General features: G+C 45.4%; 1 protein-coding gene across 3 annotated transcripts in view; it reads left to right on the forward strand.

Annotated features, from left to right (window-relative positions):
- PHKA1 (phosphorylase kinase regulatory subunit alpha 1) overlaps positions 1–25,999 on the forward strand; it is a 1,109,231-nt gene that overhangs the window by 570,900 nt on the left and 512,332 nt on the right. For 2 of the 3 annotated variants that reach the window (XM_085630734.1, XM_085630735.1), the window contains exons 17-18: positions 171–249; positions 22,931–23,106. In XM_085630734.1, the coding sequence (XP_085486860.1) occupies positions 171–249; positions 22,931–23,106 (255 nt within the window). The remainder of the gene's footprint in view (positions 1–170; positions 250–22,930; positions 23,107–25,999) is intronic. The other variant, XM_085630736.1, reaches the window with a different exon arrangement.

Below are 25,999 nucleotides of genomic sequence, written 5' to 3' on the forward strand. Positions count from 1 at the left end.
TGTGACTTAAGCATGTGAATTTTTGAAAAAGATAATACTGGGAACTGCAGTTACAAGTAAGTAATTGATTTTGTGTAAGGCAACTCCTAGAACCTTTTATAGGAGCAATATGTCTGTGGCCTATTTTCTATAGTATTCTCAGCTTGCTTCATTTTATTTCTTTTTAAAAGATGATAGTGGGACTCAATTGGATCCAGCTGTTCTTGCAACACTAAGAAAACTTCAAGATGGATATTTTGGTGGGGCAAGGTAATAATATAATTTATTAAAAACATTCTTACACAGAACATGGACAGAGACATATTGAGCAGACTGAATAGTCGGTTTAATAGCCAGTCTCAAATGAGCGCACTGTTTTCTGTTGCACTTACTGTAATCATGCCTAAGCTATAGAAATGTAGCTTTTCCCAGCATATCAGAGTATTTGTTTTTACCTCATACCAGTGAAGGATTATGATTTGTTAATGACCAAACGAATGTGAGACATGGATGTTCAGAGCGTCTATGTAGCAATCGGTTCTCAGTCTAATTGTTTCCTAACCATAATAGTCTCCAGCCCATACAGATATCTGTTTCTTAGTGAATTTGCCATAACCAGTGAGTGTCTTCAATATCACATTGGTGTTCTTATAATTTTGCTGTGTGTCTCACACCAGTGCACGAAATGTGATTTTTAAATTAAATGAATTGCATGTGTTCTGTCCTACTGTTAGTCAAGTAGGCTAATGTCTCAATACTCAGCTGCATAATGAAGAGATATAACTGACTTGAAAAATGACAGTGAAGTAGGCACTGGAACAAGCAGGTCATTGATATTTTTGATGTTAACCATGTAGAATATGGATGGTTTGATACAAGGTGTATGGTGATTGAAAGGCAGTATGCACACTGATTATACACTTCATGTAAGTTCATTTCTGATAGAGTTCTAGCCGCAAATTCCAAACAGAGTACTAGCCGCACATTTCTCAACTTTTGGATATTTCCTAGGTGACAGACTGGATCTGGGATCTTTTCCACAGCACATCTGCATGCTGGTGCCCTGCGGCTCCACACAGACCCCTTTCCGCTCTGGAAATGACATGTGGAGGTTATATAGGCACCACTCCAGTGCACTGACATCGGTTCCTATCTTTCCACATCACCAGATGCTGATCCTGAGCTAGATCTCATCTCTTTGCGCATCCTTTAACTCTTCAAATTCATAAAACGTTGTTCAAGGGAAATGTCACCACCCAAAATAACAGGTTTTCAACTTTGTAAGCACTGTCGCAAACAAATGTCTGTAACAGACTCGCAGGAGGTTTTCCTGGGGTCAACTTATCTAAGAAAAGAGGGGCCCCTTCTAAACCAAAGGAGTAGGGAACTGTGAAGTAAATCAAAAAGGTACCCTTTGGACCAAATAATTGAGTGCAGGTGAAAATTCTCCCACATGTACCCTCATTCGAACCCAATGATCTCATTCATTCATCCATGCCGAGGAAGATTGTAATACATGTAATCAGGAATACACAGAACAAAACTGTAAACTTATGAAAATCTGACTTCATAGGTAGATTTATCAATTGTTCGACATATATTAAAAACAAAATAGTTATTTCATACAGACGATAATTTGACATAAATACCCAATAGCTAACAATAAAGGCGAACCACCTAAGTTCGTAAAGATACAAAATCACAATAACTAAAAACCATAAAAAATGAGTCACTAATATAGACAAACACAATATGTCATAAAGAATATTACACATCCGTAATAACAATATGTAGGATGTAGAACCAGGTACTTTCGTGCTTAGTACTCGTTAACTGTCGCCCATGTAAACAGATTTGTGTAGAAAAATAGGCGTCGACGCGTTTCGATGGCTTAATTAGATCTCCATCTTTTTCAAGACCACACTCTTGACTCTCATGTAGTGATTTAAAAAGAACGAGGGACTGGCACAATAGTTAAGTCTGTACCTCTTCTAGTTAAGGCAGGCTACCATCCATATAGTAGGTCAGTAGTTTTCAATTTTCTAATATGGAAGACTCCTGTGGGTAATCTGGGCAGCCCTATGGTTATTCTTATATGGGATTTGCAATGTCTTTGGGTTCTCATCTATCTCAGTAAGGCGGAAGGAGCAGAAAAGCCGGTGCGAATTACTCAGAGTCAATAAAGTGAAGCCAAAGGACCCACCAGAAGAGGACCTTGCACTCAAGCGGAAGAGCATACTGCTCCATCCTGGTGTGCTTTACAAATATGATAGATGAGAACCCAAAGGCATTGCAAATCCCATATAAGAATAACCATAGGGCTGCCCAGATTACCCACAGGAGTCTTCCATATTAGAAAATTGAAAACTACTGATCTACTGTATGGATGGTAGCCTGCCTTAACTAGAAGAGGTACAGACTTAACTATTGTGCCAGTCCCTCGTTGTTTTTAAATCACTACATGAGAGTCAAGAGTGTGGTCTTGAAATAGATGGAGATATAATTAAGCCATCGAAACGCGTCAACGCCTATTTTTCTACACAAATCTGTTTACATGGGCGACAGTTAACGAGTAATAAGCACGAAAGTACCTGGTTCTACGTCCTACATATTGTTATTACGGATGTGTAATATTCTTTATGACATATTGTGTTTGTCTATATTAGTGACTCTCATTTTTTATGGTTTTTAGTTATTGTGATTTTGTATCTTTATGAACTTAGGTTGTTCTCCTTTACTGTTAGCTATTGGGTATTTATGTCAAATTATTGTCTGTATGAAATAACTATTTTGTTTTTAATATATGTCGAACAATTAATAAATCTACCTATGAAGTCAGATTTTCATAAGTTTACAGTTTTGTTCTGTGTATTCCTGATTACATGTATTACAATCTTCCTCGGCATGGATGAATGAATGAGATCATTGGGTTAGAATGAGGGTACGTGTGGGAGGATTTTCACCTGCACTCAATTATTTGGTCCAAAGGGTACCTTTTTGATTTATTTCCTGGCGTCAAGCCACACCTCTAAGCCCTGCAGGGATGGCACTTTGATAAACCCGGAGGCATCTGAGATTACGAGGCAAAACTCTACATCGTAAGACTATGTAATGGGACCGCTTTAAGTCGAATGTTCTGCGCCGTTCGAGTAGTCGGGTAAGCTGAAGAAAAAAACACAAGAAATCTAAATGGGACTCTGCCCCTTCCTGCCAGTTAGTCTCTCGAGCCCATCCTGCAATTTGTTTTGTCAGAACTTGAGTTTCCAGGGCCATCTGCCATGCCAAAACAGATCATAGAGTTCCATAAGGTCATGCTGCTACTCTTCGGATCCTTGCCCACACCCTCGGGTGCACCTTCGGGCTCCACGTAGACCAGAGGCCTTACATTCGGATTACTGCCAGCGGGTTCACCTTCAATGCTGGTTGAACCCTCCGAGCTACCAAACCCCCTACAGAACCCCCTCTAGCTCCACTTCCATGTCCGCCTCTGTCACTGAGTTCCACACTGTTCTGACTCCATCAACACAGGAGGACGAGGTACCTATTATACTTTCTGACTCCAAATCGCCGCCTGTTTAACCTTGACCAAAGTCATGCCTGACCCCTGTCAATGCTCTGCTTCCTCCACCCGAGCCTTCACAAGGGAGAACACATATCCGCATTCTCTGTTTGGCACGGATACAGATAATGATTAAAATGCGGATGACGAGATTGGCCAGGCATACCATAAGGAGAACTAGTATGACAAGTTGCAAGGGACTAGTGTCCTTGATGCCTTCCTTGAGATGGGGCTCCTTCACCCCCTGGTCCAGCCGCTGAGGAGAGTGCTTCCTCTTGTTTCTCCTCTGCTTTTGGAAGATCGCACATTTACAGCTGCACTCGTCATTCATAGGGCAGCCGAAGTCCTTGACTTCCATCTCCCCACCATGACGGTCAAGACCAATGTCCCTACAGAAGTTCGTCAGCCAGAACAAACCTCCGCTGAGCCCCTCTTAACCTTTTAACAAGGCTCTTATGCACACTTTGTTGGGGGCATGGGCAAAACCTTGCTGTGGCTCCCTGGTCAACTACTGGATTAAAGTGACTCCACTGCCCGGGCGACCTAGCTTTTTTATCGTAGCACCCCTCCTCTTAAAGCTTGGTGGTGCAGGTCTATACTAGCAAAACTAACACCAACATTTCCCAAGTACTCCCCCGATATGGAGTCAAAACAGAGACATTCAGAAAAAGAGTTTCTCTTCTACCAGCTTGGCGTTAGGATTTGTGAATGTTTGCTGTGGTGCTATTCCCATACCCATTGAGATTCGTTGGCTCTCAAGTCATCCCAAGTGTTCCTGAAGATATGCTACTTGTCCTCACCCAGGCTATACAGTTATGACACGGGCAAGTTAACAATTCGTTGTGGCTTGGACACCACTGATTCCACCAGGCAGGCCATTGGTGCCAGTGTCACCATTCACTTACACACTCGGCTGAAGTCCACCGGATTTTCAGGTGTCTAGTCATCCCTCATGGACATGCTGTTTGATTGGCTTGCCTCTTTGGGTACAAGTCAGGCTAAGCTCTTGAGTGAATCCAGGATAGCAGGGCCACAGAACGCTCCCTGGGCTTATATGCCCCACCTCACCCGCCGCCTCAGTCTTACCACTCCATTTGTGGTTTCGGCAGGTGTACCCCATACAGCCAGCCAATCCATCCTCCACCATATGCCCAGCAGTTTGGCAGTTAAGGCTGTTAGGCCGCCTAGTCCAAAACAACCACTGCAGCTCCGACTGCCTAACCCCTTAAGTGTGCCCTTTGTGGAGCACAGCCACCTGATGGGAGGCAGGATTCAATGGTTCTTGTAGGGTTGTCAAGCCATGACATCAGAGAGATGGGTCCTGCAAATTGTTTGGCAAGGATATGCCCTACCTTCCATTCTCTCGCCACAGCACCTTCCACCTTCCCCTCCCACCCTCCAGTGACTGACAGAGTACCATCTCTCCATTTCGTGGCAAAAAACGCAAGTCCTTTTGTCAAAGGGGCTATCGAGAGGATCCCCATGCCAGTAGTAGGACGTTGTTATTCCCACTACTTTCTGGGGCCCAAATAAGATGGAGGTCTTCAACCTATTTTAGACCAGCACCTTCACATTTGGCCCAGGTCTTCCCTTGGCCTTGAAGACTGGATGGTTGCTTTGGACCTGCAGGACACCTATTTTCATATAACTGTCCTGCAGGCCCATCATTTCTCGCAGTTCGTGGTGAAACAGGAGCATTTTCAGTTTGTTGTGCTCCCCTTTGGTCTCACCAGTGCCCCTATTCACGAAAGGGTTGGTGTTGGTGGCAGCCCACCTTTGGAGGTCAGAGGTGCCAGTCTTTCCACACCTTGTTGGCTGTCTGTCTCATCCTCAGGGAGTAGTGAAGTACCTCCAAACTACGGCAAATCTCTTGTCATCATTGGAGTTCACTATAAAACACCCCAAAGTCACACCTTACTCTTTCTCAGAAGCTCCAGTTCACCTGAGCCATTTTAGACATAGTTTAGTGTTGTGCCTTTCCCTCAAGAAAGACAGTTCAGGAAATTCTGGAGATGACCCTCATCTTTCCTCCTTGGTCCTGATGGCCCACCTCATCCTGTTGGTCAAAGACGCCAGGTGTCATATGTGGGGTCTACAGTGGGATCTGAAGTCTCACTGGGCAGAATATGAAGGGGCCATCTTCGACCACATTCACTCTATCAATTAGTTATTTTGAAAAAGGATATAAATACGCATATGCCCCTATTTGGTGTAAGGTGTGGGTCCCAAATGTGCATCCACCACTATTAATAAAAAGTACACGCAATCAAAGAACATATACAGGTGTATACATGTGTAGCCCCTTGTGTTACATGCCGATTGCCCCTTCATCCAACGAAAGCCTTTGTATGCTCATCACTAGAACCTAATTTAAACCAACGCAAGTGCACCAAATACCATGTTCTTTAGGCACGTATCTGAAAGCAAATTAGCACACATTAGTGCCCAAACCAAGTCTACTAGTCACCTCTTAATCACCACAATAAAAATCACCAATAAAGTATGCTAATGGTGACATCTCATGGTACACAAATATTAAACACAAGAAAAGCGTAACGGCAGTCAGATATATACTTAATACTAGATTCATAGCTCTATTTAAACACACAGAAATGTTGTTAACAATAATGTGTTTTTGTTCACCAGGGAATGGTACAGACAGCTGTAAGGGACTGCAATCGGTTCCAGATTTTCTCCTTCTTAAGCAAACCTCTTCATGGGGTGGATTGAGGAGGGGCAGATCTGTGGCCCATGTTTTGTTTTGGCCCTGATAAAGTCATGGGGCAAGACGCAGGATTGACGAAACATGTGTTCGCTGGTGCTGTCTTTAGCGATGCTAATGTTGAAACAGATCTCGAATAGAAGCACAGAGGCTCATTGAGAAGGAGCAGTACTTTTTGGGAAATAATATGGATTTAGAAGAAGGGAAAATAGTGTCTTTGGATCAACAGTTTGAAGGTTTGGAGTTGGCGATTGGTTAGCTACTTCACCAGAATGGGAGTTGTTGTCCCCAAAAGGCATTCCTCCGCCTGAAGTCACATCATACCAAGGCCGCAAAGATGCTAGAGTTGCCTCTGCCATCTACTGAACTTAAATCTAATTTGCTGACAGAGGTCCTTCATTGTTCAACTTCTTCATCAGAACCCCTGTTGCCTTTTAATGAGGCTCTCATTGAGCATATTCTTGAGATTTAGCAGAAACCCATGTCATCAGCAGCTGTGTCTAGACCCATTGCATGGGGGTACAAACCTTCTCCAGGTGATCTGATATTCTTGTCCGCCCATCCTACACCTGAAAGTTTGGTAGTGCAAGTACATGGTCTCAAAGTTAACTCTTGGGTCTTTTTTGACAACTCCAGCATGCCTTGAAGTTGACCAATGCAACCTCTTTATTAGGACGAAACATCCATGGGTCAATAAAATCAGCCTAAACAGTGGTCCCAAAGTTACCTGACAAACTTCAGAATTGCTGAACAGACACCTGCCTGCCTAGTCATTCAGTTAGGCTTAGATACGGCTGATTTAGTTGCGAGGGGGATGGAGGTCTTCATTTGCCACAAAGAGACCAGCATTGGCTGAGGGACTCTGGGTTTTTGCCGGATGTCCAAGCTACCATTTGATGGTTCAAGACTGTTTGGCACCAAAGCAGAATCTGCCTTGGAGAGATTCAGGGATAGTAAAGTGACAGGTCTTCAAACACAGCCTAAAGATTACAAGCAGTTTAGTAGGTTCCGGGGGTTTGGCCAGAAATTTTTTCGTGGAAAGAGCCAATACAAACAACAGCAGCAGCAGCCCTCCAATCCCTTCTGTGGGAGTTATAGAGGGTGCGACATAGGTAGAGAATGTGGAGCCGCCCATCAGCCATCTTCTTCTTCTTCCTCCCCTACCAATGTCACAGGAAAGCAACCCTAGTTTCGGCATCTTGGAGCATGCTTGCACAGAGGGAGGACTGTTGGCCTATTTTCTACTGTAATGGAGATCCGTTACAACAGATCTTTGAGGTTTGGATATTGTGGAAAATGGGTACTCCCTACCCTTCCAACAGTGGCCTCCACACTTTGCTCCCCAACAAGATTATCGTTCCAAAGAACATCTTCTCCTGCTTTAACAGGAGGTTCAACTCCTACTTCAAAAGGGCACAGTAGAGTTGCTTCCAGAGTAAGAACGGAGTCAGGATGCTATTCACTGTACTTCCTGATTCCAAACAAGGAAGGTCGTTTGTCACGATCCACAGCCTCTGGGTGTTGAACTTCCTTCCTCAAACAGGAGAAGTTCAAGATGCTGACCCTTGCACAGGTGCTTCATGCACTGGAGCAGGAAGACTAGATGGTCTCGGTTGATTTGCAGGATGAGTATTTTCACATCTCTGTTCTGCAACCGTACAGGAAGTATCTCCGTTCACAGTGGGGTCTCAACATTATCAGTTTGCGGTCCTTCCATTTGGTCTTACTCCAGCGCCTCGAGTCTTCACAAAGGTGATGGATGTGGTTGCAGCCATTTCAGAAGGTGGAGAATACCAATATTCCCTTAGGACAATTCGCTGATCAAAGCCAGGACTCCTTGGTTAGTGTAGCACCACGTGCAGTTGACGGCGCAGTTGTTGTTCAACCTTGGCTTTTCCATCAACGTTCCCAAATCCCTCTTAGAAACCTCTCAATGCACCCTGTTTATAGGGCCAGTACTGGATACTATGGTGAATCGAGCCTACCCTCCTCCTGAGAGGATTTAAGATATTCAGACAATGATTTCGATGTTTCTCAACTGAGCTATGATTCTAGTCCAGAAGGTCTTGCGCCTGCTAGGTCCGATAGCCTCTTGCATTCTGTTGGTCGCCCATGCATGCTGGCATATGAGGGCCCTCGAGTAGTGCGCTGCGGGCATTTATTTCAACACAAGGGATCTCATAGAGTTGGTCAAGATCTCCAGAGACACTGCAGTGTATCTTCAATGGTGGGATTTGTCCGGCAATCTGTCTCAAGGGAAGGGTGGCCACAGTGATAACGGATGCCTCCACTCTAGGATGGGGGCTCATCTGGGGGATCTGGAGATCAAAGAACTTTGGTCTCTAGAAGAAAGATTGTTGCATATCAGTCTTTTGTAATTGTGGGCTATATTGTCCGGCTCTCAAGGCCTTCCTCCCTTCCATTCGCGGTCAGTCAGTTCAAGTCTTAAAAGACAATACTACAGAGCTGAGGTACGTAATCAAGCAGGGATGATAAGGGTTGTAGTCTATCTACAGAGAAACTCATTGACTCTGGTCCTGGGCTCAAGACCATCAGATTGACTTCATGGCATATCACTTGGCCGGAGTTCTGGACGTGCTTGCGGGCAGTCTCACTTAGCATTTTTCAGCTGATCTTGAATGCCGTCTCCATCCGGAAGTGGTTCAGCACATTTTCCGGCTATGGGGGATCCCTCAGATAGACCTTTTTGCCACTCGCGAGATCACACACTGCCCGTCATTCTGCAGCCTCCAGTAACCAATGCAGGGAGCCCTGAGGACACATTTCAATGTGCTGTTTTACGTGTTTCTCCCATACCCTTGATTCCTTGGGTTCTGACGAAGATTCACCAAGACCAGTCCCAAGTTTTATTAATTGCTCCGGGTTGACCTCTAAGGGTGTGGTGCACAGACCTTCTTCATCTCTCACTGTGCTCCATCTCCCTCACAGGGCAGATCTCCTCTTGCAGTCACAGGGGCAGGTCTTATACCCCCACATCCAGAGCCTGCAATTTCATTCCTGGAGATTCTATGGGGCAATCTAAGTTCTTTTGTTCTCCCCCCTGATGAGGTGGATGATGTTTTATCAGCAGAAGACACTCCACCAAGTATGTTCGTGCTGGTTGATGGACTAAGCTTTTCAAAGGTGTGTAAAGAAAATTCAATTGACCCCGTAGATGTCCATTTGCATGATATTTTGCGTTTTATGCATTCCCTAGTGCAACAAGGTTGTGCAGTTGCATCAGTTAAGGGATATTTGTCTGCTCTTTCGGAATTCCTATGTTTATCTGACCAACCTTCCCTTATTAAGTCTCTTATAGTGTTACGATGTATTAAGGGACTGTAGGATGCTGGCTCTGTATATACTATACCAAAGTGAGTGATACTGTGCACATAGTCCAGTGTAACCCCAAAGGTAGGTAGAGGTAAAGTTAGATAGCACCTTACTCTCTATTTGTGGTAGTGTGGTCCAGCAGTAAGGCAGTATCAGAGAACAGTGTTAAGCATTTGTTGAACACACTCAGTCAGCAAATGAATTCACACACTCAAAGACTGAACTTCAGACTAATTGTTTTTGTATAAAAATATTCTTTTCGCTATTTTATTTCCTACAACCAAGCAAGCCTGGCACAGGTAAGTGATTAGTACTTTGCCCTTAGTATACAATCTGTAACACAGTTTGAATTGCAATTGTAAATGCACTTTGTTTTGACTTAAAGTATTGTTTCTGAAAAATGCAATGCTTTGTAAATACAGTACATATACTTTGTATAGGATTTTCAGTAAGATTACAAGTAAGTTACTTTTGAGATTACTTTTCTTACACAGAGTCGTATACCTGGATACTACTCTGGGGCATTTCCTGTAAACAGGTAAGTACAATAATTTTTGTTTAATAGTACTATTTAAAAGAATTTCTTTAGGTTTTCAAACTCCACACTTAGAAACTTTTCCAAGAAAAACAGTCAATGGTATCCTATAGAGGAAAATAGTGTTATCGGTTTTAAAGTAAGTATTTGGTAGTGGGAGTTGAGGTTCTGGGGGTAGACTCAGGGGTCCCCCAGGGTCAGGGATGCATTCTTGTTACACCCTCAGCGGAACTAGGGCAGCCTGGTGCAGAGTGCTGAGGCCTGATGTTATCCAGTGGAGGTTAGGGGACCCCCGGTTAGTGGCTGCTGACGAGCAAGCCACTTGGTTGTGGGAGCAAAGCTCCTGGACTTTAGCTCAGGGGAAATAGAGAAACAAAGTAGCACCAAAGGTGCACCCTCAGTGGCACTAGGGCGGCCGGGTGCTGTTTCGACGTCGGGCGCCCTGTTGTTTGCAATTTGGGAACCTCCGGTTTGCAAAGGCACTGCAGGCTTGGAGACGAAGGTCTTGTGGGTGCGACCACCATTTCGAGAGGTAAGTTGGGTAGTTGACGGTTGGTTAGGCACCGTCGGTTTGGCCACTCTAGGCCATGGGGCGTCGGATGCAGGAGTGCCTTGTGGGGTCGGATCTTCTTACCAGCTCCTGGTCGCGGTTGGGGGGACCTTCCGGATTTAGGCTGCAGGCGTCGGCTGGAGGCTTGAGGCAGGTCTTGGGTCGCCGGTTCTTGGGTCAGGATCGCCGGGGAGACCTCCTTGTGGTGTTTACCCACTCGAGCTTGGGCCGTGGACGGCCGTTGCAGAGTGGTGCGGATTTGCGGTGTCCGGCCGGAGCCAGAGGTTGCAAATCAACAAATCCAGTGTTCACGGGAGACACAGTCTTCGTGATTGAAGGTTCTCCGGGGTTTTTGAGGTTGCTGGCTGCAGGTCACATCCGGATTTCACAGGAGAAGGTTCGAGGTGGAGACAGGCCGGTAGGGCTGGGGCCAAGTCAGTGGGCGTCTTCCTCTTCTGCATGGCTGTTTGGTGCTTCTTCTTTTCTTGTAGTTTCTTCTGGTCTGAGGAAGCAAGATTCAGGGGTGCCCCTAAATACTAGATTTGGGGGCGTTACAGGTAGGTAAAAAGGTTGGGACCAATGGGTCCCTTCCCTGGGGTGGGCACACCCCTATTATGCCATCCTCCAGTGGGAGGGGGCATGAGCCTGTCCCTGGTTGGCTGAGTCCCCCCTTCTACAAGATGGCATGGACTGAGAGTCCCCCACCTGAGGGGTGGAGTTGGCAGAGGTGGGCACACCTCTCTTCCTCAATTGTTTTTCCCGCCGGTTTGACTGCTCATAATGGGGGTCAAAATCAGTGGGTACCAGTTGCTGAAAGCAGCAAGTGGCATGTGGAAGCTCACAAAGTAGGCATGCCTTTGAAGCTTCCCCTTCGTAAACCCTGCCCATCCTAGGGAAGAAGGCTTGGCACCTCTCCCACGAAGTGCATAGTTTCAGGCCCCAGAGAGCAGGAGGCTCTCGACCCAGGGGTCCAGAAGCATGTCTAGTGGTGGCAGCTGAAAGCAGCCACTCAGCTTGGACACTAGTGGTAGGTTAGTTTTCAAGGGGCCTCTCTAAGATGTCCTCTGTGTGCATTTTTCATTAAATTTCACTCTGGCACCAGTGTGGGTTTAATGTGCTGAGAAGTTTGATACCAAACTTCTCAGCTTTCAGGTTAGCCATTATGGTGCGGTGGAGTTCGTAATGACAAACTCCCACCACCATATACTCTTAATGGCAGCACTGCACTTACAATGTCTAAGAATGGACTTAGACACTGTAGTGGTACAGGGCTCATGCACCTTTACCCTCACAACTGGTATAGTGCACCCAGCTAGAGGGGTAACTGATCTAAGGCAGTGTGCGAGTGTGAAGGTACAGGACCTCTAAGGATGGCACAATAAGTACTGCAGCCCTTAGAGGCCTTCTCTGGTCACAGTGCCCTCGGTACCTGTGGTACCATTTACCAGGGGCTGACCTGTGGCCAGAGATGCCAATTGGGTTTAGGCTTCATTGCAGTTTTAGGGGAAGAACATAGGCCCTGGGTACCTGATTAGCAGGAGTCCAGGGCACACTCAGTCAAAGCACACCAGCAATTCAGCAAGAAGTGGGGGGCAACCATGCAGAAAGAGGGCACTTTCTCACAGGGACTTACTGACAAATACCCTCCCCTCCATTTACAATGGCTTAGTGGAGTCTTAACTTGGTACTAATTTACCTTATGGGTACTCCTTTTAAACCTTTACATAGTTGTCCTTTGAGACTACTTACTTTAAAAAAAAGATTCTGGTTGCCATATCGTCTGCTAGACGTGTTAGTGAACTGCAGACATTAAGTGTGAAACCACCCTTCATAACTTTCTTTGCAGATAAGTTGGTAATGAGAACCAGGACTTCTTTCCCGCCAAAGGTGGTCACTTCCTTTCACTTGGGCAAGTATGTCACCGTTCCCACTTTCTATCCTCCTCCACACCCATCTTAAGAGGGGGAAAGGCATCATCGTTTAGGCCCTAAGAGGGCTGTGAGCTTTTATGTGGACAGAACTCATGATATAAGGCTGAATTATCAGCTGTTTGTTGGTAATATGGGCAAGATGAAAGGAAAAGCAGTGCGTAAGAGAATATTGTTCTGATGGATCATCCTCTGCATAAAGATCTACTACGTCCTGGCTAACAAGGTACCACCTGAAGGTATTATAGCTCATTCTTCAAGTGCCAAGTCTTCTTCTGCTTTAGCTAGAAGTATCCCTGTAGTTGACATTTGCAAAGCAGCTACTGGGATGGTCACTGTTCTGGTTTGCAATATATTTTGGTATAGGCAGACAAACACCCACCTCAGAGTACTGGACAGCTTGGGAATTCTATTCAAAAGGTGAGGAATCCACAGGTAGATGTATCCATCAGAAGAACAAGCTACTTACCTTTGGTAATGCTTTTTCTGGTGGATACAGTATCTACCTGTGTATTCCTCACTAACCCACCTGCTTTCCCTTTGCTTGTCTGGGTATGCCAAAAACAAGGCTACTTGTCCAGTGTTTATATATGTGTATATATGTATACATATATACATATATGTTGATTTTATATTATATAAGTCTTTGGTTTGAAGTCTGCCATATTCTTTTGCATTGGTACTGTTGGTTTCACCCATTCACGTCGCAGGCACAAAAAATCTAATCTGATGTCAGCATGCCGACGAGGACGACTTCTGGCTCCAATGACGTCACACAAGGTCGCCTGCGGAGCCATGAAAATATGGCGTCCTCATCGACATGGGAGAGCTGAAAAGAGAAGTTTCCATGGAATGCTAGTGCATTCAAAAGTTGAGGAATCCATAGATAGATCCTGTATCCACCAGAAAAAGCGTTACAAAAGGTAGGTAACTTGGTATTCTTTGCTGTTGTATAAAACTCTAGGATTTTCATGAGGGTGTTGGGTGAACACCCTCCCTTTTTAGCACCGCTCCTACAACTTATTCTATAACAGATACTGTGTGAAAAGCATAAGAGAACGTCCAGAATTCCTAAATTGCCCTCTGTTCCTCACTTTGTTCTTTCTCTGGCCCAGCAGGGCTCTGCTTTTGGTACTGTTAAAAGTTACCAGACAGCCATATCAACTTTATTGTGGTTGCCGGACCAATCTTCTTTGTTCAAGTCATCTGTTGCGACACGTTTCCTCAATGGACTACAGCATCTATTTTCCTCCAAGACCATTCATTTTTTTTGTTTGAAACGGTTTTTATTGTTTTGGTTTACAGGCAACAGCTTAGCATCCGTATATCAAGTCACAATTATTTTCCGAATCAATCAATCCTCTCCCAACAGCCGATCTTTTAGCGCCCTCCCACCCCTGCTCTCCCCCCTCCCCCTCCAGTGTGCTCCATTCCATACCATATACCATGTGTCATACGGACTAGTCCTTGGGGTTTACCGAAAATGTGCCTTCTCTATGGTGTGGCCTCCCTCCCCGGTTTGCCTGGCTCTTTCCCTGTCTAATGCTCTTCGTGGTCTCGCGCGCCCCCCGCAGCTCCCTGTGGTCCGTCATCCAAAAGGGGCTCCGGTTCGTCTTCCAAGTCTCTGACAGGCCTACGCAGCGCCTCTACTAATGCCTCCCAGGCCCGTGCCCCTTCCAGCATAACCTCTTTCTGCGATCTATGCGCCAGCCGCAATTTAGTCACACTTTCGCTCGCTGCCCACTTAAGAAATTTGTGTTTCCATCTCCGGACTCTAGGTCCCTGACTGTGTTTCCAATGGCTGGTTATCTCCCTTTTAGCTATTATCAGACCCAAATCAATAAATTTGCTGGTCACCTTGGTGTGTTTGGTGTGCGGGTACCATTGCAGCAAACTCACCCCCATATCCTTGCTAAGTGTTCGCTCTGTAATCACCTCCAGCTCTGTTAATACTTCCCTCCAATACACTATCAGGTTCGGGCAGGACCACAACATATGCTGGAAGTCCGCTTCTGCAGTCCCACATCTAGGGCAGCTAGCGTTCTCCACCTTAAAGATCTGTTGGATATGCTTCGGGGTCATATATGCCCTATGAAGCACATAGAATTGTATGAGTTGAGACCTAGCATTCCGTGTGATTTTCCATGCCCTTTCCACTAATTTAGGCCAGGTAGCTGCTGGGATGTCTCTCTCTAGGTCCCGCTCCCATTTCCCCTTAAGTCGGTCCAGCGGTTGCCTTCCCTCCTGTTCCATCCTCCTATTAAGGCACGTGACGGCCTTGATCGTGCCTGCAGCCATGGCCACATATTGACAAACCAACGACGTCTCTGGTTCCGTCGGCCCCATCTTCCACCTGCGTTGTATCCCCGCTACCAGCGCCGCATGCAATAAATAGTGCCCCCGCGGCAGGTCATGTCTATCTTGCAGAGTCGAGAATGGCAGTAACACGCCGTCCTCATAGAGGTCGCCCACCATAAATACTCCCCATTCCTCCCATTCTCCCAGAGCAGACCAATCTCCTCCGTGGGGCAACGCCGTGCACGCTCCGATCGGGAGCTCGGGCGCATAAGGGCTCTCGACTCCAATCTTTTTATGGCACCTGATCCAGCATCGCTGTAACGTTCTCTCCTCGCTAGTAATAGTATCTTTACGCTGTTTCTGCCCTAGCAGGATATAAGAAATTACATGTCGCGGTATCCAGCAGTTATTGCCCAAATAGGGTCCCCGAAACATCGCTGCCGCTGCCTGCGTAAGCCACTGTAGTTGGGCCGCCAAATAGTAACGCTCAAAATCTGGGACTGCCCATCCCCCTGCTGTTCTGGGGCGCATCATTATCTCTATGGCAACCCGTCTCCTACAGTTCCCCCATATAAAGCCTCCTACCATCGCCCTCAACTGCCGAAACACCGCTCCAGGTATCCATATTGGGAGGGTCCTAACATAATATAACAACCTTGGTAACACTACCGTTTTTAACAAGGCTACCCTCCCAGCCACCGATATCCGCAGGGCGGACCAGTACTCCATATTCCCCTTAACTCCCCGAATTGCCCTACCAATGTTGCCTTCCAAGAGCCCGTCGTGTGTGTGATAAATGTGAACCCCCAAATAGGGCAGGCACTGCGCCTCCCATCGGATTCCGTGCTCTTGGGGTAGCGCCGGCAAATCTGGCCGCACCGGAAATAGGCAAGTTTTCAGCCAATTGACCCTTAACCCTGATCTACTTCCATACCCTGTCAGCAACTGTTTCGCCGCCTCCAGAGTCTCCCCGGTATCTTCCAGAAACAATAAGAGGTCATCCGCGTACAGCGAGATGTATTGCACCTCTCCCTGTAATGTTAGGCCCCGGTACTGCTCCCCCGTTCTTGCCAGCATAGCTAATGGCTCTATCGCTATGGCAAACAGCAGTGGTGAGAGAGAGCAGCCCTGTCTCGTCCCGCGCTCCACTGTATATGCTCTAGAAATTGTTGTGCCCGTTCGTACTCTTGCCGTGGCCCCAGTATAAAGAATCCTAGTCCATCTTATGTAGTCATCCCCTAGTCCCATTTTCCCCATCACGTAATGTAGGAAAGGCCATTCTAGGCTGTCAAAGGCCTTTTCAATGTCGACGGTCAGCACCGCTGCCCCCGGCGTAGTGTCTCGCTGTTCCTCTAGGATACGCAGGAGACGCCTAATATTGCCTGCCGTGTTCCTTTTGGGGATAAACCCCCCTTGATCTCTGTGGACCAGGGAGGCCATGTAAGGGAGCAGTCGCGTCGCCAGGATCCCACTCAGAATTTTATAATCCACCGTTAGCATTGATAGCGGCCTATATGCAGCTAGTTCAGCAGAGTCCTTGCCTGGCTTGAGGAGGGGAATTATAATGGCCTCCCGGGCAGTGGGTGGCCGCGTTCCTGCCCTCCAAGCCGGGGCGCTAGTATGTCCACAAATGCGGCATAAAATTCGACTGGTAGCTCATCTACGCCCGGGGTCTTATTTCGGGCCATGTGCTTGATCGCCGACCGGATTTCCCCTAAGGATATCTCTTGTCCCAATACTATGGACTGTTCCTCCTCCACCTGGGGCCACTCCAACCCGGCAAAAAAATTCTCCATATCCACCACATCTGCCACCCCCAGGCTACGATACAACGCTGCATAATAGCTCGCAAACTCCTCATTTATCCCCTGTTGGGTGTATTCCATCGTGGCGGCCGTAGTTCTGAGCCCCAATATCGGCGCTCCCCTGGTCTCCGGAGTAATGAGTCGCGCTAAAAGCCTGCCTGTTTTGTCCCCCTCATCATGCATACGTGCTGTGTAGGCTTTGTAATCAAATGCCCTGAGCCTTTCAACTTGCCGCGCTACCTCTTCTCTTGCTCCTGCCACCACGTCCTGGGCCCTCTCTGCTGCGTGGCTCTGCTTCTCTGCGTCCCGCAACCGCCCATCCGCTCTCTGAACATCATCCAGCAATGTTTTCCGCACCCCCACCTTCTTAGAAATACAGATCCCTCGAACTACTACCTTGAATGCCTCCCATTCTGTCACTACATTTGTCGCTGTATTCTCATTCTCCTTAAAATAATGGTTGATTCCCTGTTGTAATTCGTCCCGAAATACCGGTTCCTCTAGCAGTTCAGGGCTCAGGCGCAAGGTCGGGACCAGCGTCCGCTCCTTGTGCCATCCCAAATGGACCAACAGGGGGTTGTGATCTGACAATGTTTTGGTCAGATACTCACTGTATTGCACTTTAATACATACATCTGACGTTCCCAGCAGCGCATCTAACCTAACATGCAAATCGTGCAGGCCCGAATAATATGAATAATCGCGCTCCTGCCGGTGCTGCTCCCGCCATATATCCATCAAATTCCAATTTGACTGCCATTGCCGCCTCCTGTCCGCCAGCTTCACACTCGCCGCCTCAGGTAGTGCCGGGTGAGATCTGTCCATGGTTACATCCGTCGCTGAGTTAAAATCACCCCCCAAGAGCATCGAGCCCGGCGCGTATACGGCCATGACACCGGATAGGCGGTCAAAGAAACTACCCTGGTCAAAGTTTGGGACATATATGCTCCCTATTGTGACATCCACTCCATTTAAGAGCCCCGCCAGTAGAACATAGCGCCCCTCAGGATCTATTTCCTTGCGCAACAGTTGGAAGGGGACTCCCGCCCTAATCCACACCAGCGTCCCTCTCGCGTAAGCTGAATAGGTAGTATAATACACCTGCCCACGCCATCTGCGCTGCAGCGCCCTTCCCTCAGTCACTGTAAGGTGCGTCTCTTGTAAAAGAGCAATATGTGCCCCCCTGCGTACCAAGTAAGCATGCACCTGGTGGCGCCTAGTCATAGTGTGAAGTCCTCTAACATTCCAGGTTATGCACTTAATGGCCGGGCTGGAGGCCTGTGTCCTATCTCTTACCCCTATCTATCTGCCATGCCGTCTGGAGCACACTGGTCCCCCCCCTGAGTCCCGCAACCAAAACCAAACACCCCCCAACTCCCCCGGACAGATGCCCCAACCTGCTCCAAGACCATTCATCATGCCCCAATGGGACCTCAGTTTGTTATTAACGGATCTTATGTGTGTCCCTTTCAAGCCGCTGCACAACTGTCCACTCTGGTTTCCCACCATAAAAACTCCTTTTATGGTGGCCATAATATGAGCCAGTAGAGTCAGTGAACTGCATGCAATTTCTGTGCACCCTTCCTACACAACATTCAACCCACACAAACTGATTATGAGAACTCACGCTTCTTTTCTTATGAAGGTATCGACTCATTTTCATTTACGCAAAAATATCACCTCACCTACTTTATTTGCTCAGCCTCACCCTTCTATAAAAGAGGATAGACTCCACCGTCTGGACCGAAAAGAGTGTTATCGTTCTACATTGATCCTACTCGAGAGTTCCGGCTGGACGATCAACTGTTCGATTGGTATGTCACAGCAAAGAAAGGAAAGGCTGTGCAGAAAAGAACCATTTCATAATGGATATCGCTCTGCATAAAAATCTGCAATGCATTGGCCAAAAAGCGACACCGTGAGGATTTGCGTCTGCATTCGGAGCCCCTGTCCTGGACATCTGTCGGTCATCTTTACACACATTCACCAAGCACTCTTGCCTGGATGGTCAGGTTCGTAGTGATGGGCACTTTTACCTTTTTAGTTCTGCAGGATTTTTCGGTCTAATCTGTTTTCACACCTCCAGGAAGGTATTGTTTGGGTATCCCTTCTAGAGTAAGGAATCTGCGGGTATAAGTCTCAATCAGATGAACAAGTTACTTACCTTCAACAAAGCTTTATGTGGTAGAGACTCTTATCTAGCCGCACATTCCTCACCGACCCTCCCATCCTTTCCACTCTGCAAACTGATTTCCACATAGTCACTCTAGTGAGGCTCATAGTGATACACACCAGTTCTTCATCATTCTTTGTAGCTCCACTTTTCTGGCATAGAAAGGCCCAGAAAAGAAAATGTTAGTGTGCTGGGGTGGCACCTTTATAGGCACTGTGCATGTCGCTTCCGGCTCCACTGATGCGGAGCCAAACTATGCCACCTACAGATGAGCAGGGGTACTGCTCGTGAAAGATACCTGGGGATAATTCTAAGGTAAGGAATATGCAGCTCAATAGAGTCTCTTCCACATAAGGCATCGCCAAAGGTAAGTAACTTGTTCAATATGGCAGGGTGGGGGTCTTGGGTGCTATGCCCGAAAGTCCTGCAGCTCTGGAAATGGCTGGACCACCAAGGACTTTTCCTGATGGTGAACTGCCTGGCAGGATTGGTGAACGCCAGGGCAGATGGCCTTAGCCGTTAGCACTTAGTGGAAAATGAGTGGCACTTGCACTCGGAAGATAGTTGAATGCCAGGGCATACGAGCTCAGTCGTCAGCACATAGCGGATCATGTTTGGCAGTTGCACGTAGAGTTGGAGCAAGGCCTCTTCCGTGAATGGGGGCAACTTTGGCTCGATCTGTTCACCACTGCTGAGAGCACGCAATGTTAGCACTTCTGTGCGTTGGAGTTTCCGAGGTGTCTCCCGCTCAGAGATGCTCAGGACTTCTGTATACCTTCCTGCCAATACTACTCCTGCCCCTAGTTCAGCAGATCAAGATTGACTGGGCCCAAGTCATTCTTGTGGCTCTGGATTGGGCACGGAAAGTATGGTATCTAGAACTCCTGGACTTGAGCATCTGTCCTCTGATCAGTCGGCCTCTCCATGAGGATCTGCTATCACAGCAGCAAGGCAGGGTTCTGCACCCAGTCCTTCACAATCTCCAACTTCATGCTTGGAGTCTGAGCAGCGAAAGCTGAACATTTTCGGATTGGGATGGTGAGTCCTAAGGGGAGTTTTAAAGGTTGAGAGTAAAGAGACATGGTGCAAAGGACCTGGAAGATGGTTTCAATACATGATCGGAATAGATTGAATTAATGGAACTTTGAAGATGTGGAGAGAGTTTTTTTGTTATTGAGCGTAAGATGTGGATTTCTTGTTCGAAGCTTACATGAGGGAACGTATCCGATATCCCTGGATAGGTAGAATTTTTGGAACCTCAGGTCTCTGCTCTTTTCTTGGTTAAAATTCCAACTGCAACAGATACATTTGAAAATACCTGGTGGCCAGTACAGTGAATCTTTCCCAGATTATATTTGATTGGAGACATTTTAATTGAAGGAATTACTTGATGATCTTGCTCTTGATGATTTGTGTGCACTTTTCTCTCACAGTAAAACAAAAATAATGGGGTGTTAATTTCAGCCACTTATAAATATTCTGGGGTGCAATCTATCCCATCAGTTTTTTGCTCACTGTGCCACCTTGGACAGTAATTCTGACATATGCTAATGAGTCTTGGTCCAGCTCAAATAGAAATGGCTAATCCCGACCGCCAGACTTGGTCACCTCTGAATGGGGGACACAAGCATCCTCGACCAGTATCAGCCTATTTGTTCCTCATCAGTAGGGTCCAGATCTTTTAAGCAATAAATATCTTTATGCAAACAGAAGAGAAGGTATGGTCTAGTTGCTACACTGCTATCAAGAACTGACCTAGTCATGGGAGGAGGGCATGGTAATCTGACAGAAGAAACACAATAAATTGTATGTTTCAACACCCTCCGCATGCTCCGCAAGATCTTCCGCTGGATCCCCACCGACACCAGGAAGACCGTCACCCACGCCCTCGTCACCAGCCGCTTGGACTACGGGAACACCCTGTACGCCGGCATCACCACCAAGCTGCAGAGGAAACTCCAACGGATCCAGAACGCTGCCGCAAGACTCATCCTGGACATCCCTCGCCACCACCACATCTCCGGACACCTGAAAAAACTCCATTGGCTACCCATCAACAAGCGGATCACCTACCGACTACTCACCCACGCACACAAAGCCCTTCACAACCTCGGACCCAAACTCATCAACAACCGCGTCTCCTTCTACACTCCCCCGCGCACTCTGCGCTCCACCGGACAGGCCCTGGCAGCCGTACCCCGCACCCGCAAAGCCACCGCCGGAGGAAGATCCTTCTCTTTTTCTAGCAGCGAAGACCTGGAACTCTCTGCCCAGCCACCTTCGCGCCATACCTGACCACCTCTCCTTCAGAAGGCAGCTCAAGACCTGGCTCTTTGAGCACTGACCCCCTCCTCCCCCCCCCCCCCCCCCCCCCCCCTCCCAGCGCCTTGATTGATTGATTGATTGATTATGTTCCAGATCTGGTTTGCCTAAAAGGGTTTAAAAAATCGGTTTGTATAGCAATAATATGCAGGATGATGTACTGAAGATGTAGGGAAATAAAATCCTTTAATGAATCAAAATGAAACTTCATTCAAAACAAAAAGCAATTTTTGTAAATCTTTGCCCCAATATCCTCAGAAACCAATTCTCAATTCACTAGTAGTTGCAGAGTGTAACATGTTGCAAAACGCAATCATTTAGGGCAGTCTTAATTGTAAAGATGTTCCTCCCATGCATGTCTTTAATGATGCACATTCCATTGAGTACCTTTTAAATATAAGTAATAAGAGCTATACTTGTGACTTTTAAAAAAGGATAATTGAAGGAGGCGCACATTGAGCTAGGAATATAGCCATCAGTGTGGAATTCAGACTTTTAAAATTCAAGTATCTTCACTGCATTGACTGCACTAAAGAAAGGTTGAGGAATGTGAGTAGGAGGACTCCCCGAGTTGTGTGAGATGCAAAGTGGAAAAAGCAGATGTCCAAATAAAGTAACAAAAATATTGTTGTTGTGAGATGGAACTTAAACATCTGCCATAAACAGGCACTGCTGAGATTTATTGAAGATATGGAAATTACAGAAGTGTGTTAGTCTAAGATTATGAATTACTAGTACTGAGAGTAGCCAAGAGAGAGGGTCTCATGCCCCAACAAGGTCCATATGGCTGAAAGGAACGTACATATTTGTCATATATAAAACCGATGGGTGCTCTAGGAAGTGACTTACGGGGCGGAATACTTCTTACAAAGGAGAGAATTACCTTCCCGCCAGCCAAATCTTGGTATTCTCTGTTAGAGTTTTAACTCTGCATTTTTAAATTAAATTGATTACCATTAAACAAACATGTGTTTAACAAATTCCAGGGAAATAGCAGCGAAATTTATTAAAACCCACTTGCTTGTACATTATAACAATATTGCTTTGAATGTTTTCAGGAAAATGCTGTTAAAATTATTTAGAAAAATTAAGCAGCAGTGTTTTTTGATTGAGCAAGCTTGGTGAACACACACCTGTGACTTAAATCATCACTACTTACGAAGACTGTGTTCCCATGTGAACACTGATCTTTTATCGAATTGCATGCCACAGGTGCTTTTTTAAAGTGCCAGTATCACTACCTTCCATTCATGCAGTGCTCTTTTAGTCATGGGACCAACTTGTTTGTTTAGATAACCATAATTAATCCTGCCTAATTACAAGGTAGATTGAAAAAGCTTAGGTTTTTGTGTCACCCTGTTGGGAAATCTTTTGAATGAGGAGGAAGGAATCCCTGACTCTGGACTTTTAAATGGAATTCTGAAGTTAGAAGAAGCAACAACAGTGGATTCTTATGATTGTGAATTCACAACTTATGTAGTAGACAGTGCTTGCCTTAAATACCCTAACTGCTTTGGGTCCTTGGCCCTAAAGAAACAACATTGTGTTAGTTAGTGGGAAGTAGCAGTTTGTGTTAACGAGACCCATATGATTGGATTAGGCAGGTTGCCGTAGGTGTCAGTATGGAGAGACAAAGTACAGGGATGAAGGAAATTTGTGGAACAAGCGCTAGCATTTGGTGGAATATGCTTACTATTAATCTTAATGTTTAATGCATTTTGTTCAGGACTCAAACAGGTAAGCTGTCAGAGTTCCTGACTACGTCGTGCCGCACTCACCTGAGCTTCATGGACCCTGGGCTGGAGGGTAAGGCGTATGATGATTCTCTTGATGTCAGCAACGGGCACTGCACTGAGCTAGATGCGGAAGACAAGATGCATGGCTTTTCCTTATTTGATGATGGTAAGGATAGGTGGGTGTTTTACCATATCTACTGTATAGGTCGCTTTTGTTATAATGCAGTAATCATTAAGGCTGCTATTAGGGCACTCCTTCAACTCCAAGTCACTTGTCGTTCTTAAGGAAGTTTCTTTAGAGAAGTGCTGGTCATAGGTGCTTTTATTGCTTATCTGTTTCAAGGCCCACTTGTTGAGCAAGGCTTTCTGACCACTCATACTAACTTTCCAATGTTGTATTCCATTTAACTGGCCTCTTTAAACATATGTTAGCCCTCTTGGCAGCTTGTCAAAGAATGGAACGCACTTTGATATTGGGAAGGTGTTGGTCAATGGGATCTTCATTGAGCTAACATATAGCATTATTGTATATGTGCCATTCTGTATATCTCACAAGCATCTCAGTAGAGTGCATGGCACTTTTAAAAGCCACTAATTTGGAGTCCATTAAAATTTTTGATCCTCAAGCCAGTATACGGTGCATTGATCTCAGAACATGAGTAGACTCCCATCCCTTCTTGAATTAAGTAACGCCAGACAGTGCACTTCATTTCTAGTTCAGCGCAGATATCCCCAGAAAGGTGGTGGAAAACTGTATAGACGAACAGTGGCAAGTTAAGAGATTCTATTTTCTTTTCTGTGATACATTTTGGTCAAATTCAGCCGCAAAATGCTCTAAAAAGTACACTAGCAGTGTACGTAAACTTAAACAAAAAAAAATATTTCGAAAACATGTGTAGTTAACGAATTCCAACAAACCTCTCACTTCCTGGTGGTTTCTATCTCTGGGTGAGGTGATATAAATGCACATGGTTTGCTTTTGAGTTTCATCTTAAAGACATCAATTCACATTCCTGACCCTGCCTCTGTTGACATGCCTATGTCAGATAGCTCTATCGGTGTAGACTTTACTTACTAAATAACGTCACTAATAGTCAGAATATCACACTGATAATGAAGAGAAAAAGGTTTGTGTAGTCCCTACAGGGAACTCTTGAGAATAAGTGTGCAAATCTAAGATTATTATGAAGACTAAAACCTTTGCCTGTCCAAAATGTATTTTAAATTCATGCAACCTTTATTAAATTCTTAGGTCAAACACCTTCTTCCCATGATGTTGTGTTGTGTTCACAGATTCTTGACCTTTCGTAGACTGTCCTCTGTCAGCACAGTTGTGATTGTGCGCCCAGGTGTTACAAGACATTGCAATTCCAATTTCGCCCTACCTGTTGATAGTGTGTAGGTCTCTAAAATGAGAAAGCAACAGATCCTAATACGACAGCTGCTGTCCATCAGTTATTTCTAAGCAGACTTTTAAAAGTAAAGGGCTCCAGCATCAGGGAGGACACTAGTAATGCTTATCTGACATGGATACTTGGGATATGAAAACCTTTTCATTTTATTGATTAGAATACTATTACTTAGAAATCATGAAAGGTATAGAGCAGTAAAATTGCAAAAATGTGCATGGTGTATAGGAGAGAGAGAGGTGTACGAGACAAATGTCATAAATGCTTTGCCCTGGCATTATTCTTAATTTCTTACTATTCTTCCAAGTGGTGTTTGAAATCAATGTGATCCATAGAGTCTGTCCTGATGTTGCCATACTTAAAACCTTTAATTAATTTGAAGGACTGAGAGACCATTGGTGCATTTTAAGATACATAAACATTTTATGTCTAATATCTTCTACCCATGAATTCTATTAATCCATTGACCTGATTAACAGCAGATCCCACACTAAGTTGAACTAATGTGTGGATGTATCCTCACCATCATTGCAGGTACTATGCCTGGTAACATTTCAATTTCGCTTGGCTTGTAGTGTCCCTGTGTTGGTGATATGAATGATTTGGGGTGTTAACTTTGTGGTGAATTTTCTTGTGTTGAATTAATAATTGGCATGTTGCTAGTTTACTTTTTTACACTTTAATAAGCTAGTTAGTTATTGTTGAAAGTAAGATGAACATTTATGTGCTCAGTTGTGCATTGAACCTGCTTGCATTTTCAACAGGCACTAATTATCGAAAATTGCATGGCTTGAGCATACACAGTTCCATTGTACTTTCTGTAATAAGGAAAAACTTGAAAACTACAATAATCCTTCCAAACTGGAGCACAATTAAACAACGTCTCCATCGATCTCTGGAACAGTTCTCTAGGCCTGCAATTTAGAGTTTGAAATTTAGTTGTTTATATGGGTGAAATCTGTCAGACACATGGAGAAGCAGTTTTTTTTATAAAGGCTGATGATTAATTTTGAGTACTATTGACTTTGATGATACTTTTGTGTACTGCATATATTAAAATGTATAAAGTCCATTCCAATTGACATGCTCCAAAGCACACCTGGTATAGTACTGCTTGTGATTAGGAGTCGAATATCGGGACATTAATTAAAAAAAACGTTGTAGTGCTTTTTCTCTCGTATTTGCAAGCCCAGCAGTTGGTTACATGCTCGATGAAGACCTTGTAGAATTATTGCTTTGTAGTCAGTTTGCGGCCTTTATTCTGTAGGTGTGGATACTTGCATGGTGTGTGTGTTGAGCCATGTAATGAGGTTGCTGGAAGCAATAAATATCTTGTTTATATGCTGTATTTTTCCAGTGTTTTCGCTCAGCTGCTCTTCAGATCTTTTTTTTCCAAAAGTGCATGTGTATTTTCATAAAGAATGTATTTTTCTTTTTTTGCAGAAGTTTTTAAAGTAATATTAAATCTGCCAGGAAAGGTTGCATTATTATCCTGCACTACTTTAAGTTTAGGTGCCCTAGTTGAGGTTTCATAGGTGGTCGCAGTTGCACTGCCAGAGCCTTGTTTGGCTCCACAGTCATTCCACTGAGGGTTAAAGGTGACTCTGCCTTAAATTGTGCGAGATCAGCTGGTATAGTGTATGTGATCCA

Source organism: Triturus cristatus, chromosome 10 (genome assembly GCF_964204655.1).
Source record: "Triturus cristatus chromosome 10, aTriCri1.1, whole genome shotgun sequence".
In the NCBI taxonomy this organism is placed as follows: domain Eukaryota; kingdom Metazoa; phylum Chordata; class Amphibia; order Caudata; family Salamandridae; genus Triturus; species Triturus cristatus.